General features: G+C 41.7%; 1 protein-coding gene across 1 annotated transcript in view; it reads left to right on the forward strand.

Annotated features, from left to right (window-relative positions):
- Positions 1–14,515, forward strand: part of CPED1 (cadherin like and PC-esterase domain containing 1) — a 144,260-nt gene extending 129,745 nt beyond the window's left edge. Inside the window, exons 20-23 of the mRNA XM_054989143.1 lie at positions 1,137–1,238; positions 4,536–4,623; positions 6,308–6,454; positions 10,900–14,515. Of these exons, the coding sequence (XP_054845118.1) occupies positions 1,137–1,238; positions 4,536–4,623; positions 6,308–6,454; positions 10,900–11,127 (565 nt within the window). The 3' untranslated portion in view covers positions 11,128–14,515. The remainder of the gene's footprint in view (positions 1–1,136; positions 1,239–4,535; positions 4,624–6,307; positions 6,455–10,899) is intronic.
- The last annotated feature ends 5,333 nt before the right edge of the window (positions 14,516–19,848 follow it).

The raw sequence follows: 19,848 nt of genomic DNA on the forward strand, positions 1-19,848 counted from the left end.
GAGGAATGGGGAATCAAACCTGGTTCTCTGGGTTAGAGTTCTACAGCTCTTAACTGCTACATCAAACCTGGCTCTCAAATGTCATGGCAAACAGGGATTTGAACCCAGATCTGTCCTAGTTTAGGGTTCCCCAATGTGGTGCCTGCCAATACTTCCCTTGGTGCCTGCTGAGCTTTTCAGAAAGTGAGTGGGGCCAATATAAGGCAGAGCTTATTATTGGCTATCTTCATTCAAATGAAAAGGTTTTCCACTGGAGGATCAGGAGGACTGGTAAACACCGGGGCATTCCTTAGAGTATGGTTCTATTTCCCTTCAGGCTTTCCTTCTTAGAATGTGTGAGGAGGGAGGAATTCCATTCAGTTCTGCCTCCAGTGGCAAAAATTTTGGGTTGGTACTCACCACCCCTTCTCAAAATTCCAAATGTGCCTTCAGGCTCAAAAAGGTTGAGGACTCCTATTTGTCCATCCACTACTGCTCTGATTGCCACTGTTTTTGTTTTTTAAATGGACATATGATGACTCAAAAATGGGAAGGAATTTGTAGAGGATTCAGAGTTTTTTTGGGGATTTTATACAATCATTTATGCTGGCCCTGATTCAGAAATCCTGAATCTTTACAGATCGGGTCTGATTCGGGTATTTTTCCCGAATCAGAAACCCGAAGTGCACACCCCTAACAAGGAGCCAAACAGAACAAGGTGCAATGGTCCCTCCCAAGTAATTCTCTAACAGTGAAATCCTAAGCAGAGTTACTCCAGTCTAAGCCCACTGAAATCAATGGGTTTAGGCAGGAGTAACTTTGCTCAGGATTTCAATGTAAGTCTCTCCCCCACCCCTGCAAAAGCCTGCAATGTAGATATCCTTCTCTGTTGCCGGAATGGTCCTCTGTTTAACTTTTATTGGCACAGCATATGCTGTCATGTTAATTTCATAGATTTTTGAAAATGAAATGATTAAAATAATTTATACATCCCTAAAGTTAAAAATATACACAGCTGTATTATGTAACTGAAAATAATATCAGTCCTTAGTGGCCAGAAATGTCCGATATGGTTGACTTGAAGTATTAGGTAATTCTGTTAAAAATGTTGACATCAGTTCAGAAGCAAAATTGGTTTGGGCTTTCTCTTATTTCAGATCACAGCCACTTGAGAATACCGGGAAGACTATATTAGTTGTTGGTGGTGTCCAGTGGCTCAATTTCAATCACTTGGCTATCATTCAAAAGGTGCTCAAGCGGTAAGTTTTAACCCAACAGGAATTTTTTTTGTATGTATCACATGAAATAACCAGTGACAGCCCTAGGAGCAATTTCTAATATTACACTCAGGATGTTCACTATTCACACCTACACCTGTAGACCTATGAACAAGGCATCACAGTTTATGTATAGTCTATTCCAGTTTTTACTGTATATTAAGTACCAACATTATTTTGATTACAATTATGAAGAGTAAACCTATGGGGGGAAATCACAGAGGAAAGAAGTGAGACAAACGAAAGGAATATTTCCCATCTTTAATGCTTGCTTCCCACCTCCCATCTCTATTTCTTGACCTTTTTGCTGGGTCATAACCCACACAGGACTGAGATCTCATGGGCTCAAGCATAATACTAAACTATAAAATTCATACACCTCAAGGGGAAGGCCAATCCGTGTGATGCTTTTCCTTCTTTCAGTCCACCAGCTTCACACTTAGGGATCCCAGATGGCTGCTGGTGCTGGGCAATCTCCCACCTGCTTGCCCGCCAGTCTCTGGTGACTGGCAAGAGGTTTTGGACCATCCAGAGATCACCCGCCACCAGCAGGCACTCCAGGAACATGTGCAGTGTGCGCACTCCAAGCAGATGCAGCGATGTCACTTCCAGAAGTGACATTGCTGTACCAGCCGTTGGAGTGCTCTCACACTTCGTTTGTGGCTGATTTTGCCCCAAAGCCCAATTTTCAAAGAATCAGTCCCATGAAGTAGCGCTCCTGTGGTCAGTGTGACAACAATATTTCCAGAAGTGACATCATCACATTGGCACCAGGAGCACATGCACATGAAGAACACACTCCCGGTAAGTACCAAGTCCCAGGGAACTGGGAACCCTAATACTTGCTTAACGATCATATACAAACAAGTGCAAATACGATTTAGGGCAAGTCCTGAAGGTACTTAAGGGTGGGCACTTCTATATCAGCTGTAATGGGTCCAACAACTATAGTGGTGGGGAGTTAATAGAACTTTAATGATGCAAGTAAATAGGGAAGCTTTATCTAACTGGGCAGAGGGATAATAAGTGAGTTCTAATGGTGAGTCTTTAACTAGGCCTTTTGTCTATGCCCATCAAATAGTAGGAAGGCCTTCCAGTGCCCAGGCCCTTATTCCCAGGGCTCTGCTAATACGATCAATATCAAATAAAACATCTACCTTGAACATCAGTTGGAGAGCAGAATTCCAACTTCTATTCTTCAACTTCTACAACCCCACTGCTGCCAGCTCTCAATAGGGTTGGCAACTCCCCCCCTTACCTCTCAAGTGGGGGGACAAGCTGTCATATTGTGGGCTTGGGGGGCCTAATTTGGCTTCCTTGCATGTGTGCTCTGAAGGCCCCTAATGACATAACTGCTGGTTGAAAATTGGAAGCGACAGGGTCTCAGCGGGAGCGAAATCAGCCCCAAATATAGCATTTTCACCCTGCTGAGACTGCATAGCTTCTGGTTTTCAATCGGAAGTGTGTCATTGGGGCATCCAGAGTGAGAGTGCACACAATTTCCCTGTGTGCTCTCCTGGCCTCCCCACTCCCTTCCCCCCTGCTGGCCAGGTTAGGGGGGCAAGGGGCAAAAGGTGGGGGTGGGGGATCCCCTGCCGCCACTGGGTGGTTAACATGGAAACCCAAAGTTCAGGGGAAATATGAATGATAAACAATTTTTAAAATATTTTATAATAGTATTTGTAAATGTAAAGTGCAAAGTGTTCAAGTGCAAAATAACATTATACAATAAATAGTAAGTTCTAAAAATGAATTCTAACAATAAATGAATAAATAGATAATATCCCAATACAAAAATATGTCTATATCTAAGAATCTTTTGTAGTACAAGCAACGGCTAGTAAGTACAGATATTATGTCATCCCGGGACAATGGCTCCAAGCAGCCTTATACTTACCAGTGATATTTTTCTGTGAGCACCTTGTGTCCACACACCTAGAAGAGAAGAAAATTTATTCTACGGGTGTTAATGGACTTTTATATCTGAACTTACTAGCCATTGCTTGTACTACAAAAGATTCTTAGATATAGACATATTTTTGTATTGGGATATTATCTATTTATTCATTTATTGTTAGAATTCCTTTTTTCGAACTTACTATTTATTGTATAATGTTATTTTGCACTTGAACACTTTGCACTTTACATTTACAGATACTATTATAAAATATAAAAAAATTGTTTATCATTCATATTTTCTCCGAACTTTGGGTTTCCACTTTTGCTAGTGTTTTGTTCAGGGTGGCTTATTTTCTGTAACGGTCCCACTGGGTGGTTGGCATCCCTACCTCTCAAAGACCTGTTCCTGATTGCAGTTTTCTTTCTCTCACATCTCCATTTTCATTTTTCCCTCCCTTTCTCTCTCTCCTCCCTCCTCCACTCAGGAAAAAGTAACTGTTTCTTTGATCAGTCAGAGTGAAGGCTGTTGGGTGATGTAGTACCTTAGAATTTCAATTGTGCTTATGATGACATTGGCAGTGTTGGATTAAAACATACTGAGCCCCCCTAATATTTAGTAAAAAAAAAAAAAGTATTTAAAGGCCCCTCATAATCCAAGGCTAACTGTAACTTGCTTAGCTTGTGTATAAATCCAGCTCTGGACAGAGCACTGGTGCTCTGAGCCATACTACAAGTGACTGGCCATGGGTCCCTCTTGAGATCACCAATGCCATTTTAAAAACAGTTGTAGTTCTTTAAAAATTGTTGTGGGGCCTCAATCCAGATCACACGCAGCATGGTGGCCCCGGGAGCTCTTGTTCCCCCCACCACATATGCCTTTTTAGGTGTTGAAACAGCAATGGAGAGGCTGTTTGGACTCCTGAAAGACATGTGGGAACTCCTGGTGCTGCTGCACTGTGTGTAATCCAGATTGGGGCACCACAGCAATTTTTTAAGAACTATAACTGCTTTAAAAATGGTGTCAGCAGCCACGGGATGGACCTCTGGCCACTATCACTTGTAGTTTGGATCTAAGTCTCCCCACCAGCCACCCAGCTTGTTTTTCAGTTCTGTGAACCCCAGAATAGCCCTTCTCTAAATGGGCTCCAATTATCTCCCTTTTCTGATATAACTTGACCCAAATAAGTAGGTGTCTGGGCAACCATAGCTGAGGCATAAATTCTTTGGTGCCTTAAATTCTCACTAAGTATTCACACTGGCAGCATTCTGGGTGATTTTATTTCTTTCTGCATTACTGCAACTGTTTATAAAACATTTACAGCTTGTCATTTTTATATCTATAAACAAAATATACTTATTTTAAAATATACTTATTCACAGAGCGAACCTCTCAAATATCCTGGTAGTGATAAAATCTCTGGGAATGGGCTTTCATCTGCCAGTGGATGGAGTGCATTTTTTGTCACCGGTAAGACAACTTTGGACTGTGAAAATGTTTTTAGGCCTTTACAAATTTGTATTTGGTATCCTTACTCTAAGAATTATGCTGGTGTATGGAATATACTTCCACTATGTCAGCACAACATTATACATTGTCAGGCCCCATTCTAAACATGACAAAAATTGGGGATGAAGCTATTCATCTCTTGTGTGTAACAGGCTATAATTCATAGTACTTGGTCAGAAATGAGGGCTGGACTGAGCTTCTAAATTTCAGTCCTAAACTATTGCTTGAGAGTGAGACAGTTGAGAAATGACACTTATTCCAATCACAGTAGAAAAGAGCAAGAGTCCAGCAGCACCTAGAAGACTAACAAAATTTGTAGTAGGGTCTGAGCTTTCGTGAGTCACAGGTCGGATACGTATTCCAGTTTTAACTGAACCTTCATTTGCCGTCAGACTGAGGGCCAAGCTACAAGTGACGAATGACACTTGAACGGCAAGTGGATCGAGTGGAGTGCAAGTGGAGGGCAAGTGAACAGGGAGAAATACACTTGCCGTTCAAGTGTATTTCTGAAGCTTTGAAACTTTGCCTGTGTCATAGAAGGAAGCAGGACTAATTCCGTTGTTTGGCTTTGGCTGCTCTGGAGTTAGACACACTCTGTGGCCTTCCCCAGCTCCAACCCCGTACTCCCCTCAAGCAACATGGGTTGTCCATATGCCCCATCGAGGAAGCATCTCTCATCCTCATACGTTTGATGCCAGGTCACAAGAAACAGTTTTCCTTCTCCTGGATAACTTTCCTTTTTGTGCAAGTTATAATTACCCGCCAATATTCTTCCTTGCTATCTCAATCTGCCCAAATTGGTGTTGCGTGCAGAGGAATAGTCCTCAACAGTGAAGTCGAGTCTGACCTCTGACATGTATTTTTTCCTGGTACTTAATGACTAGAAAAAGTGATGGTGGAGCTTAAATGTCTCTGGAAATACGATCCTCTCACCTGCAGCTCTTCCCCTGATTTCTCAGTGTTTGGAGACTCTCCAGAATTAATAAGTAATGAGAGAAAGGCACGGAGTCCCCTCGCTGGGGCTCTTTCCTTCATTCTTCTTCCACGTGTTTAAGCTTTGGATTGAAAAGAGATACCAGGATTGATTCCTGGTGAGCCTGGCAAAATTTAAACCCTATTTTTTTTCCTTTTAATCACCAAATTAGAAGTATAACTTATATTTATACAGTAGAATATAGCAGCAACATATTCATGTAGCACCTTCAGAGTAACAACAAAAACCCATGACTTTGACCCAAGGAGCTTATAATATAAAATTCAACACAGAGATGAGAGGCAATGTGAAGTTGTGGTAAGAGTGTCAGATTAGGAGCTGAGAGCCAAGCTACAAGTGATGCCTGACACTAGTTGGACACTTGTCAGCTTCCCTCAAGTTTTGATGGGAATGTAGGCATCCTGGTCTTGCAGCTTGGCTCTCCGACTGCTGTCCAATGGACTTTTCAACTGTCACTTGTCCAACATTCCGCCAAGCTGCCTACATTTCCCATCAAAACTTGAGGGAAGCTGACAAGTGTCCAACCTGTGTCAGGCGTCACTTGTAGCTTGGCTCTGAGAGATACTAGTTAAGATCCCCACTGCCATGGAAGTTCCCTCGGTATTCTTGGACCAGAGAAAACAATCTGACTTGTTTGCATTTCATTTTCAGGCAGAAGTACAAAATCTGTGGGATGAAAACCAGGCTATTTTGAACACAGCAAAACAGTATGGCTATGAAGTGGTTGACACTTTCGTTATTACAATGGGACGGTACAAAGAATTTTTGCAAGGAAAGTGTGGCTGTCATTTCCATGAGGTGATTATTTTTTAATGCTTGTCTTGGTGATTAATTCAAAGAGGCCCTAAATGGTCATATGTTACTTAAATCATTTGCAACCTAACTGGTGCAACCAGCCAATACTAAAAGTACTAGACAGCAGCAATTTTGGACATTTTGGAAATGTGTGTATAGTGAAGGGAGAGATACTTGTGCTTCCTGTTCCTATTGGAGCAATGGAGAACATGTCTACATCTGTTTGCTGTGCATCTCAATGTTTGGTCCCCTTGGAGCCAAAACAAACATGACACTAGGAGATCTTTCATTAGATCTTCCCAATGGCTAGTAGCTTCTGTGCAGACTCTCAGTTCAGATCAGAAACACCCTTCCACCTCCACCAGTTTTGCTTTCTGTAACTGATCTATTCCCCACTCTCAAAGTCCTTGTTAGCACTGGGAAGGAAAATATATATATATGGGGTCAGAGAAGATGCCTAATTACAGAAGTGTCAGTTCCAAATGGTAAAACTATGTATGATTAAAAGACTTAAATCCCTTCTACATGCCGTGACCTCACTCCAAAAGCGGAACTCATGCTCCAGCTATTAGCCTCGCAAGAATTCTGAGGTCTTCAGAAGTTATTGTCCTGGTTACGTCTTTGTGCATTTAGCATGCATATGCATGTACATTTTCTGCTCTCAAGGTTCTGCTTGCTGATCATAAGGGGGTGGGATGGTTTTCAAAGAGTGCCCATTTAAAGAAATTTAAGCAATCTCGTTCAAATTACTCCAGAGCAGGAATAGTCACAGGGTGGCCCAGGGGCTAAATCCAGTCTCCAAGGCAGTTTTGTTTAACTCTTGGTTAAATATGTTTTCAAAAAGTTTGCCCATTTTGCAATAAAATGAAAACAATAATGTCTTCATATAAAGTATATAAAGAAGATTGATTAATCTGGAAAATGTATAAGCTCCATCTCCAGTAGCCTGCTCGAAGTAGCTCACAAAGTTAAAAGAATACAACAAATACTCAGTTCAACAACCATAAAAGTATCAATAATAAACCATAAAAACTAGTGATATATCCCGAAGTTTAATGTTACAGCTCTTTATTGGATTGTGCATTTTATAAGATTGCTATGTTATACTGTGATGGAGCACATGTGCTGCATATGGTGTCCAATTTGTTACAGAATCTGATCTCTGTTCAAATGAGAGGTAAGACTAGTCAAATTGAGAAGAACAAAGTGGCTGCCTGAAAAGAAAGCAGAAATCAGCTCAGGAGAGCTGACTGCTGTTTAGAGGACTCGAACCATCTAAAATGCTCAGAGAATGCATGCGCCCTCAAATGTGCAGTTAACATTCCATGGAAACATTGTGTTTCTTAAATGAGCCTCAATGAGGAATATGTGATACCACTTCAAAGCATTTCAACAGATTGCTTTGTCTGGACCTGATGCAAGGCAATGAAGAGAAAAGGCAGCTGCAGCAGCTCGTTCCGTTTCAGGTGTTTGACTGCAGTCCAGAATGATTCCTACTGAGATAAACAGGATGGTGCACTCAGAGATGATCCATTATGAGCCATTTCAAAAAGAAACTTTTTAGAACTAGAGGAGACAAATCAATTTGCAGTCATGTCAAAAATGCTTAGGTGGACCACAAGCGAAAAGGAGATAACATCAGCAGATCTTTGTGCTTTGAAGCACAGCATTATGCAGCGCTGTGAAATTAATGTGACACTCTCAATTTTCCGATTACCGAAAAACCTAGGAACTTGCATAAATTTTTTTTGAAGCAGCTTCAAAAGTAACTGTACTATCCCCTAGGTTAACGGATTTCCTTTCTTCCATGAGGAAAAGAAGTGAGAAATTACTTTTTGGCAGGAATCTCTTTCCCTCAGGCAGGACTGGCCCTTGATATGACAGTGCCATGTTTGCTCTCTGTCTGGTCATCTTAGGGACTCATTACACCATGGTCCCCAATATAACAACAAAAACATTCGATTTATATACTGCCCTTTAGTTTACAAAGTGTGTTATCATTATCCTCACAACAACAATCACCCTGTGAGGTGGGTGGGGCTGAGAGAGCTCCTAGAGGCTGTGACTGACCCAAGGTCACCCAGCTGGCTTCAAGCGGAGGAGTGGGGAATCAAACCCAGCTCTCCAGATTAGAGTCCTGCTGCTCTTAACCACGACACCAAACTGCGGGTGCCATGGCATCCAAAGACCCATTTCTTGGTGCTCACCAAGTATTTTTTTTAACATTGGTGGATCCAGTTGGGTCTTTTGCCCAGCAGAGTTTCCAGTTAGCCATTGGAGATCTGATTGGCTGTGCAGATTTTTATAAAGTTGCTTTGGCAGCAGCTGCCACCCCAGCCCAGAGATCTTCACTGTGTGACAGAAGGCAAGCGGTGTGTATGCAAGAAAATTAAACAACATGTTCATTTTAAAAGGCATCCTGTTAAACAGAACTTCTGCCTAGGGTTGCCAGCCTCCACGTGGTGGCTGGAGATCTCCTGGAATTGCAGTTGCTCTTCAGGTCATAGAGGAAACGGCTGCTTTGGAGGATGGACTCTATGGGATTATACCCTGCTGAGGTCCCTCCCCTCCCCAAATCCTGCCCTCTACAGGCGTCACCCCCCAAATCTCCAGGAATTTCCCAACCTGGAGCTGGCAACCCTACTTCTGCCTGAATTGTTGAAGAGTTACTATTAGAGCTACACATGACCTCGCTCCCTGACATTCTATGGTTGGATCTGCCTTTTGCGGAAGCCATTGTGTTGTTGGCTTCACTTCCTATGGTAGCCATTTTGTGGTTCTGGCCACCATCCTGTGTTAGAATTCCAAATGTCCGCAGGTTTTAAAAGATTGGGGACTCCTGCATTACCCGTTATACCTGGTTTCTGTCAACTCATATCTCTTTTTTGGCCCTATAAGATGGAGAGAACAGAGGATTCACCCCATTGTCACATTTAGAGTTACCAACTTCAGATTTGAAACTTCCTGAAGATTTGGGGGTGGGGCGTGAGGAAGACAAGATTTGGGGGAGACATATCTCAGCAAGGTGTAATGCCATACAGTTAACCCTTCCAAGCAGCCATTTTCTCCAGGGATATGGATCTCTGTAGTCTGGAGATCAGTTGAAATTCCATGAGATTGCTAGCCCCACCTGGAGGTTGGCAACCTACCAGTAAGTCATATAGCTATATATTTACTTCAGACTAGTAGGGGAGGAAGAATTTAGCTCTGTGGGAAAATTTAACTATGCTAAACTCCTTTGCTCCTTTCCTATCATATACTCAACTCCACCCATTTCTTCTCTTAGTTATGATATCCTAGACGTGACATAGGTTGTTTCCATCCAGTGGTTCATCTCTGGTTTGGAGTACAAAACAGAGGATCTTCTTTTTAGAGCATCCACACAACTGTGGGCTCTGATCACATTCCAGCTGTCCTTTCCTGACCTTCATTATGCTCTTTCCCAAACCTCCTTTGCTACAAACTTTTTGGGAAGAGTGCATTCCAGGCACGTTATCACAAAGTACAAGGCGTGTATTTTCCAAAATCCCACCCACATTATCGCCCCACATCATTGCTACTTTCCTGTCATCAGCATCTTGCAGCCCCCATTTCTCCCATTGGACGTTTTTTGTGGGCTTTAAAAAATAGTTCATTATGGAGAAAATAACTGATAGATTGCAACAAAGGGAAAGGCCACACTATATAATGAATTTCTATGCAAAATGGAAACCGTTTCTGGACTTTCTGTTGAATAATGAATTGTTATTAACAAAGCTTCCATACCAAACAATTATTAATCTGGACTTTTAATTCTTCTTGACCAGGCTTTATTTAGATAATTCATAGGAGCTACTCTGAATACCTGCTTTATGGACCTTAGTTTGACTTTTCTTGAGAAAACAGTTATCAGATGTATGGTTGTTAATGGCTATAGCACATCACCTTAGTTGTTAATGTTATTGTTCTTGTTGTTATTCTAGTTCTTATCATGTTATGAAGGTATTATTGTATTAATAAAAGTTTTTAAAAATAGTTCATTGCTATAGGGATATAGCAATTACCATTTTTTAAAAAAGTTCTCGTAACGCTCTCTGGTGGTGCAGCAGTGAAAATATGCAGGTGTTGATAGAGAAAATTCTGTCATATTGGTAAGTTCCATTGTCAATATGAATGCCTTTTCATTCACAACAACCACGGATGCAAAATGGAAAAACCTTGTTGTGTGGAAGCAGTGACAGACTTAGCATCTCCTTCACTGGCCTCTGAGTTCAGTTATATAATCCTATCCTTGTTTAGAACACATAACTCAAAGATAAAGTTGTACTGTGAGAGTTTTAAACAACTGAACAATAAAAAAGGAGCTGTAGTTAGATGGCTTACACACATGCAGTTTGAACAGATGATCAGTTTCAGTTACTCTGAAGCATCAACACGATAATTTCACAAGCCTTCTCTTTCTTTTTCAGGTGGTAAAATCCAAAACATCTGAAGCAAGCTCCGCCATGACAATGCCATTATCAAGGCCTCATGCTCTGGGCAAATATTTCAGCAACCAAAGCAATTTGATGCAACTGCAAACCTATGCATCCAATTCTCAGTCTCCTTATCACATGAGAGGCCCAATCAACCAAGTTTATTCAGAAATCCTTCTCAGCAGAATCTGTGCAAAGGACAGGAAAGCTGTTGGAATATAGCTTCATTTGGCTGGAACGTAGACCTCCAGACTGCCCACTTTCCCTTGTGGTGAGCCGAAGGCCATATCAGATTTATTATACACTTCTCTGAGTGGATAAACATACCAGTGCAACTCAAGACGTGTGGCAGTTTCGGCAAAGCCTTATAAAATCAAGATGTGTCCCCATGCAACTGTGGTTTCAGAATGGGAGACAGAAAATCAAGATGAAGAGGGAGGGAGGAAGAGTTACTTGAAATATTGCCAAAATTAAAACATTTGTAACCTAAGCAAATGTATATATAGTAGGAAGATATATATATATGAATTTTGTAGAGACTAACAAAGTACAGCTATAGTGTACAATATCACAACCTCTGTAAAGAAAAACCTCATTCTGCTTTCAAGAGTTTTATGACATAGCAAAAGAGCTTTCTAAGGGCCAAGCTACAAGTGATGAATTACACATGTAGTGATCGGGTGGAGTGCAAGTGAACAGGGAGGAATACACGTGCGTCTCTTCACTTGCCATTCAACTGTAATTTGTCACTTGTAACTTGGCCCTAAGAGTATGCACTTGAAAGCAGGTTTCAAGATGTCAGCCATAGTACCAGATTTGTACTTGTGACTAGACATGGGCACGAACCACATTACGAACGCAAAAAAACCACGTACCGCCTGATCATCTGTTCGCGATCCGGCAGTTCGTTAGGGTCCATGGCCAATGAACCAGCGTTTGTTGGAAGCCCAGTTCGTTGTGGTCATCCACGGTTTGTGAAGCCAGACAGTCAGGCACCATCAATCAATTCCCTTGGAAACGGAGCCGGTGGGGTGCCTGAACTCTCTGCACTCCTTCTGTCGCCCTGGAAACCCAAATCGAAGCCCAGTTTACCTTGATCGGCAGGTCTTCCTTCCAACCATGGAGCTGCAAATTGGTTACAATTGGTTACATGGGAGAAGACACCCAGGGGATGGGAGGGGGAAGGGGGGTGTTCTGTAGCCATGGACACTCCAATCTCATCCTTGCAAACACTGATAGGCACCAAGATCCCTATTGCAATCTTGACTAAACTTGGGTGCTGGCTGGAGGAGAGCCTGCTAAACACTCCCTGTGAATATGGGCTCTCTAAGTCCAACGGGGGCCGTTCCGAGCCCCACGAACCATGAACAGGTTCGTCAACAGGAAATGTTCGTTATGGTTCATTAGTTCGAGTTCGTCGGTGGCACCAAACCACGAACCGCGGGTCCATTACTTTTTTTTTTGGTTCGTGCCCATGTCTACTTGTGACCTTTGCACGATGGAAGACACAATGGCACAAGCTCTGCTTCACTGCTATTGCTACAATACTGCTTCCTATGCCTCCATTTGTGTATTCACTGGGCATACGTGCTGCTGCTGCTTCCAGTTTATGATCTCCAAGTATGAGGAATAGACACAGAGCTATCTTTAAAAAAAATTACTTGGTGTGTGTTTGTGTACTGCTACAGAAACTTGTAATTTTATTGGACACAACAAAATGAACAAAGGAAAGAAGGGAATGTTGGCACATTTTGGACTGCAGGTGAACTGAGGCTTGCTTTAGGCAAGTTTGTATCGGTGATCTTAGCTACACATTTCTTGGTTCTCACTCTTAGCCTCTACATTCATTTTGTTTCTGCCTGCAGCTTCTTCTATCTGCTTTCTATAACAGAGTGTGCCTTTGGTGTTTCTCTCTGGATAGGTATTTTACAGTGGCTTTACAGCAATGGTCATGCATTGATCTCATAACATACCCAATGTGAAGGGTTCTGTGATACCAAAGTTACTCTGTTCTATTAAAGTCTTAACATCACTATCTTTTTATAATGCTTCTGTATGTCCACATTCTAATCCTGTTTGTGTGTTTAAGGTTTTCTTATTGAACATTGTTTAGTTTCCTATATGCTGGATGCCCTAGTGATAGAAGCAGAAATGAAAGAGGGCTGCCTTTGTAAATATGTTTCTATTGAAAAGCTGGACTGTTCCTAAAATCCAGGACAAATTCTGGTCATGTTCACGCTGGCAATGAAGTTTGTGCATATTCATGATTGTGTTTTAATATTTCTCAGATATTGTGTTTTAATATTTCTCAGATATTTTGAAAACAACCCTTCCGTATTATATTTTTATAGCTATATTTTTATATAAAGTTATCACTGTAACATACAAAGCAAGCTATGTTCAAGTTAATAATTAACACGGACCAGAAATTTTCAAGAGCATTAGTTAAGAGACAGTGCAATCCTAAGAAGAATTACACCAGTCTAAGCCCATTGATTTCAATGGGCTTAGACTGGAGTAACTGTTTTTAGGATTGTGCTATAAAAGCCAAGGCAAACCTATAGAAAAATGAAGTAGATTGTCATAGCTCATGGTACAAAATGTTTTTAGCTAACGTTCTTTCTTTTGTATACTGATATGTATATAGAAAATGGTAGCTCAGATGAAGTGACCGCTTTGTTATGTCTCTCCATTTTCAGTTTTGGAGAGGATGGAGAAAGTTCATATTTTCTTGAGGATTGAGATTGTCAAGGCTGATCCAAAGAGAATGGCAGTGTGTACAATCTAGTGTCAAGTTAGTTGTGACTAGAGATGGGCACGAACTGGAAAAAACCCAAACCATGTGGTTCATGGTTCGTCAAATTTCACGAACCACAAACCACGAACTTTCACGAACCTGCCCTTGGTTCGCAAACCAGTTTGTTTGGTTCATGAAAGTGCCACATCCAGTTCAGAAAATCATCACTTCTGGGTCAGCAGAAGGGCACTTCTGGGCCAGCAGAAGTTCACTTCCAGGTCAGCAGAAGGTCTGCAGAAAGTCCATCCCCTGTTGTTTAGGAAACTGATTGATTAGCGCCAGGCTGTCTGCAGTGATGAACCAAAAAAACGAACCAAACGAACCAGCCTAAAAGTTCGTGGCGGATCATGAGAAATGGGATCTGACAAATCGTGGTTCGCAAACCACAAACCGGCCTGGTTTGTGCTTAATTTTGGTTTGTATTTTGATTCATGCCCATCTCTAGTTGTGACCGAAAAGTTGGTTCCACTCAATTCCTTCTCCACACAATCATCGTGTTTTATTCATATTAGGTTAACTGCACGGACAGGTTATGTGTTGGAAGTCCAATTTAAGACGCTGGTCTTGACCTGAAAGCACTTCACAGCCTGGATTCTTCATATCTGAATGATCCCTTCTCCCTGTATCAGCTCTTGCTCCTGCAAGGATCAGCTGCCTCATATTTGTACATTGTGCCTATAAGAGAATATCACATCTACAGCTGACAGAGTTTGTACTGCTTTGGCTCCTAGGCTTTGGAGTAATTGTGGTATGAATGCTTTTTCTCTCCTAGCTTTTTTTTTTAAAAAAATAAAGGACTCTGATATCTTTACATTTCAACCTTATGGTTTATTTTAGTAGTGGTTGTATTTTTTTTCAAACTTATTGTTGTATTGCACATGCTTGTGTTATTCTAATTTGGAACCTTGGTTATTTTAATCATGTTTCCAGTTTTGTGAGCTGCTCTGATTGTTTGGGAAAGCATCATACAAATGTTTTAAATAAGCAAAATAATAAATTGAGTAAGGCCAGACTCATGCAGTCTGTTTGTAGTGGGTTGTACATACGCTGAGAAGAGCTCCGATAACTTCACTGCATTTGCAGCCATCTCAACATCTGACAGGAAACTTGAATACCTTAGACAAGAAATAAAAAAACTCAAGCTTGAAGGTTGGGAGGTAGACCATTGAGACTGCACATATTAAATCATCAGTGTGTGAAACATAATGAACACTGAACATGGTGCTATTTCATATTGGGTGCAGCTGGTAACAGTGCCATCCTAAGCAGAGTTACACCCTTGTAAGCCATTGACTTAGGTGGACTTAGAAGGGTACAACCAGGGGTCATTTAGTAGAAAAAGAGCTGGAGGAATTCATTAGCATAACTCATTAGCATATGCTATGCCCTTTGCCATCACCAGAAGTGTGTCATTAGCATAACTGATTTGCATATGCCACACCACCTGACATCACCTGGCTGTTTTGGACCCAATCCTGGCCATTCAGGGCCAAAATTTGGCCCAAAATGGTCAGGATTGGGCCACTGCTGAGTGGGAGAGTGTTCCACCACCCGTCAGGGGCCCGATCCGGGCCATTTCGGCCCCAATCCAGGCTGAAACAGGCCCAAAATGGCTGAGAGCCAGGTGGGCGGGGCTACCTGACATGTGACCTCTTTGGGGAACTGCTGGAACTGTGTTCCAGTGCATTCCCCCTTGAAATGAGACCTGGGTATAAATCTGCTTAGGATGGCTCTTTAATCTCTCCAGGGAGCCATCGTATCTCGGTGCCGTTTTGAATCTTATCCTTTTGCTCTACACTGTATAAGTTTGCTTTGCTTAAGGATTTCCACACCTATATTGTTCAACGTTAGCTAGCATTGTCATCTCAAGCCAAAGTTTCCATCAAGATGCTTCATACAGATGTATTACTTTACTAACACCACAAATACGCACACACAGTCTGCTTTTTTGAACTAGACAACACTGCCACAATGTCCCTGACTGGAATATGTTCAAGTCCACTTTATATGGAGTAGTGCCAAGCAAGCCATGCATTCTGCAGTGTTAAACATGGAGTATGCCAGAGCAACGTGAGAGGTAACATTTCCCAGGCAGAAATGACAGGAAAAATTACCCTTGATAGTGTTGCCAATGTACAGGAGAGGACATTTACATTTAATCAGGTAAACTAACAACAACAACAACAACAACAACTTTCGATTTATATACTGCCCTTCAGGACAACTTAATGCTCACTCAGAACGGTTTACAAATTATGTCATTATTATCCCCACAACAAAACACCCTGTGAGGTGGGTGGGGCTGAGAGAGCTCCAGAGAGCTGTGACTAGCCCAAGATCACCCAGCTGGCTTCAAGTGGAGGAGTGGGGAATCAAACCTGGCTCTCCAGATTAGAGTCCCGCGCTCTTAACCACAACACCAAACTGGATCTCGTTTTCAGTGTTACAGTTTGTAAATCCCTGCTGTGAATTTAAATTTAATGCAAGGAACTCTTGTTCCCTTATGACCAATGGGCATGTTTTACAAGTCCCACACTTATGATGTCCTACAGGGAGGTTCCTCTGTGATACCATAGGGGTGGCAATGAGTTTGGATTTAATCAAAAGATCTTTAATTTTTCTGGTCCTTCAAAAAGCTATAGTTGGTGGTTCATGAGAACCAGAAATATCCTTTACCAGATTCCAGTATTTCAATATAGCTTTTTAAATCTCAAATGCTAAAGGGGTGTAGTCCAATACACATTTTATTTTAGATCCTCCTCCAGTTCTGCGTGTAACCATGAGCTCCTCCCTTTTAGATTGCTCTGCCCTGTGTTGGGCACTGGCTACAATATCAGTAGGATAGCCTCTAAATTTAAAGTCCTTTGATTGGGTGGAGTTCCTCTTTAAATGCAAAATTTGACCAAACGGAATATTGTTTTTAATATGGTATGGATGAAAAGACCGATAATGTAAATATGAGACACGGTCCGTCTCCTTCTTGAAAGGCCATACCACTAAACAGTTATCACAACCCTGGTAAATAGTGAGATCTAAGAAATTAACTTCCTCGGTACTATATTGCCAACTAAAATGTATATGTGGGTTTACCCCATCTATCCATCTACAGAACATTTCTGCTTTATCAATATCTGCATAGATTATTAATAAATCATCAATGTAACAACGAAAAACAATAATTTGGTCAAAATGGAGGTTATAAGAAGGATTACAAAAGCAATCTTGTTCTAACTTGGGCATAAATAGATTTGTCACACTTTGTGCCGCTGTGCACCCCATTGCGACGTCCTTTGTTTGTAGAAAACAAATGGTTGTCAAATTTAGGTTTTTTTCAAGAATTAATTCCAAAAGGGAGACCAAGAAATGAGTGGGTGGAGAATGGTCACTACGCAATTTTAGGGTATCTTCCACCACAAGACATGCCTCGTCATATGGGATACTAATATGAGAGCCAGTTTGGTGTAGTGGTTAAGAGCACGGGACTCTAATCTAGAGAGCTGGGTTTGATTCCTCACTCCTCCATGAAGCCAGCTGGGTGACCTTGGGCTAGTCACAGTTCTCTGGAGCTCTCTCAGCCCCACCCACCTCACAGGGTGATTGTTGTGGGGTAATAATAACACTTTGTAAACCGCTCTGAGTGGGCATTAAGTTGTCCTGAAGGGCGGTATATAAATCGAATGTTGTTGTGTTGTTGTTGTTAATATATAATGAGGCTATGTCCATAGTAATCATAGCCACCTCATGGAGAAATGACATCCTCTCCAGTTGGATAATCACGTCTCTAAAGTCCTGTAAGAAAGTTGGCATGTTTCTGACAAAAGGTTGTAAAAATCCATCTATGTATTTGGAGATGGGTTCAAGAATTGACAACAATAGGACGTCCGGGGGCGGGGGACAACCCTGTTTGTGAATTTGGGAAGTAAATAAAAAACAGGTATTCTAGGCTGTGTGTTAATGAGGACTGTATGAACCCACTCATTAATGTCTCCCAAAAGGAGCCCTTCATCCACTGTAGTTTTAATTAAGTTAGCAATATGTCCAGTTGGGTCCTTCAGTATAAGAACATAGCTGCTAGTATCTGATAATTGTCTATTGGCTTCTTTCACATAATCAAATCTATTGAGGGCAACAATAGCGCCCCCTCCCCTTATCGACTTCCTTAAATATTATTTTTGGATCTTTTGCAAGCCATTCTAAAGTTAATCTTTCATCCCATATTATGCCACCTTGATTGCACAGAAGATTCAATTTTATTTATTTCTTTATGTAACGTTTTCAAAAGTTACAATATTTGGGCAATTAACATTAGGGACAAAAGCAGAAAGAGGATGTAAAAATGGAATCTCATTGGGCTGAGAGTCATCACCAAAAAACTGTCATAATTTCAATTGGTGTAACCAGCTTAAACAAATCTATTCCGGTTTGGAAACCCTTATAAGATGGGGTTGGGACAAATCCCAGTCCCTTATTTAATGCTGTCAGTTCAATCTCCAAAAACACGAGGGAAGATAAATTGACCACTAGGTTTGCCTCCCTTTGTGGGACGGACCTCTTCGTAAAAAATTACCATTACTGTTGTTGCTGCGTCCTTTGGATCTAACATTTCTTCTGCGGGACGATCCACAGCAGCCCCTTCCTCTAATGAGGTGTCAGTTTTCTCACCCTCGGATGTTTCTAATCTGGAGATTGACTCAAGTGGATCTGATCATGTAACTTTCTTTTTTTGAGTAGCTATGTTTCCAAACATAGACCCTCCCCAAGGAGTAATCTTTACAATCCCGTATTTCAGACAAAGTCTAGTCTTTTTGCTGATGTGTTAGTTTTCAATTTTCACTTTATTTCTTATGTTTCCCCTTGCCCCCTTAATTAAAATTCTACCCTAAACCAATGATCTTCAGCCTTTTCAGACCCAGAACCCAGCAAGCTCCAAGCTCACAACATGAAGTCATGGGACAGGAAGAGAGGGAGACTTATGTTATAACAGCACCAGTCTCAAGGCCAACACAATTATCAAAAGAGATGGGGACAGTAAACACCAGGTTTCATATAGTGAAGAACATGCCAAGGAATAAAGCCACAGAGCAAGCCAAGCCAAGCTCCCCCTGTAAGAGCCACTCAGCTTGGACATGGCCAGCAATGGTGATAACAGCAACCACAAACCAGTCACTGAGTTTGAGATAAGTACCCCCATGTGGCAATAGGCTTGGCTTGCTCCCTTCACGGTAGCACCCTCCCCCTGCTCCCTGAGAACTTTTCCAGTAAGTTAAAGGCCAGGGCCAGTCCACCCGTGTTCAGAAATTGCTATTCAGGAAAACTCTCCATCACTGAGTGACCTCACCTCACTGTTCTGCTAGTTGTTTCGGTATACATGCAAAGAGAAGCAGGAGGCATGGCACTCTAGCTCTCTATGCAGCAGGTCCTTCCAAAAGGCAGCCTCAAAAATGACAACTCGAGAGGGCTCATGACACAGCAGGAGGCTATGAGAGTCCTAACTAGAGGAGGGCATGAACTGAAATACGAACCAAAATTCATCACAAACCATGGTTCATCACAAATCATGGTTTGCAAATTGGCAGTTCCTCAGAGCTCATCTCTGACAAACCGCCACAAACTTTAGGCCGGTTCGTTTGGTTGGTTTTATAGTTCGTCACTGCAGACAGCTTGGAGTCAATCAATCAGTTTCCTAGGCAACAGGGGGATGGGCTTTCTGCAGCTCTGGAAGTGACCTGCTGCTGCCCCAAAAATGGTTTTCACAAACCAAATGAACCAGTTCATGAACTGGGGCAACTTCATGAAAGTCTGTGGTTCATGGATCGTGAAATGCGACGAACTATGAACCGCATTGTTTGATATTTTCCTGGTTCGTGCCCACCTGAAGTCCACAGCTGTAAACAGCTGTAAGTGGAGTGATGACATTTCAAGAAAATTTGACAGATAGCATATTTGGAACAATAATTTCGATAGATGACAAAATCCAAGACTGCTTTTGGTACTGGAAATAAGGGTTAAAGAAAGCTCCTGAAGTTACTGATGCTTAACATTGACATTAACAACCAGTTAAAACTCTCCCTTTAGAGCTAATTAGACTAAGCAAATGAAGTTAATCAATTAGACTACGCTTGAAGAAATCATCACTGAGTCATCAG

This window comes from Eublepharis macularius, chromosome 9 (assembly GCF_028583425.1).
Source record: "Eublepharis macularius isolate TG4126 chromosome 9, MPM_Emac_v1.0, whole genome shotgun sequence".
NCBI classification, from domain to species: Eukaryota; Metazoa; Chordata; class Lepidosauria; order Squamata; family Eublepharidae; genus Eublepharis; species Eublepharis macularius.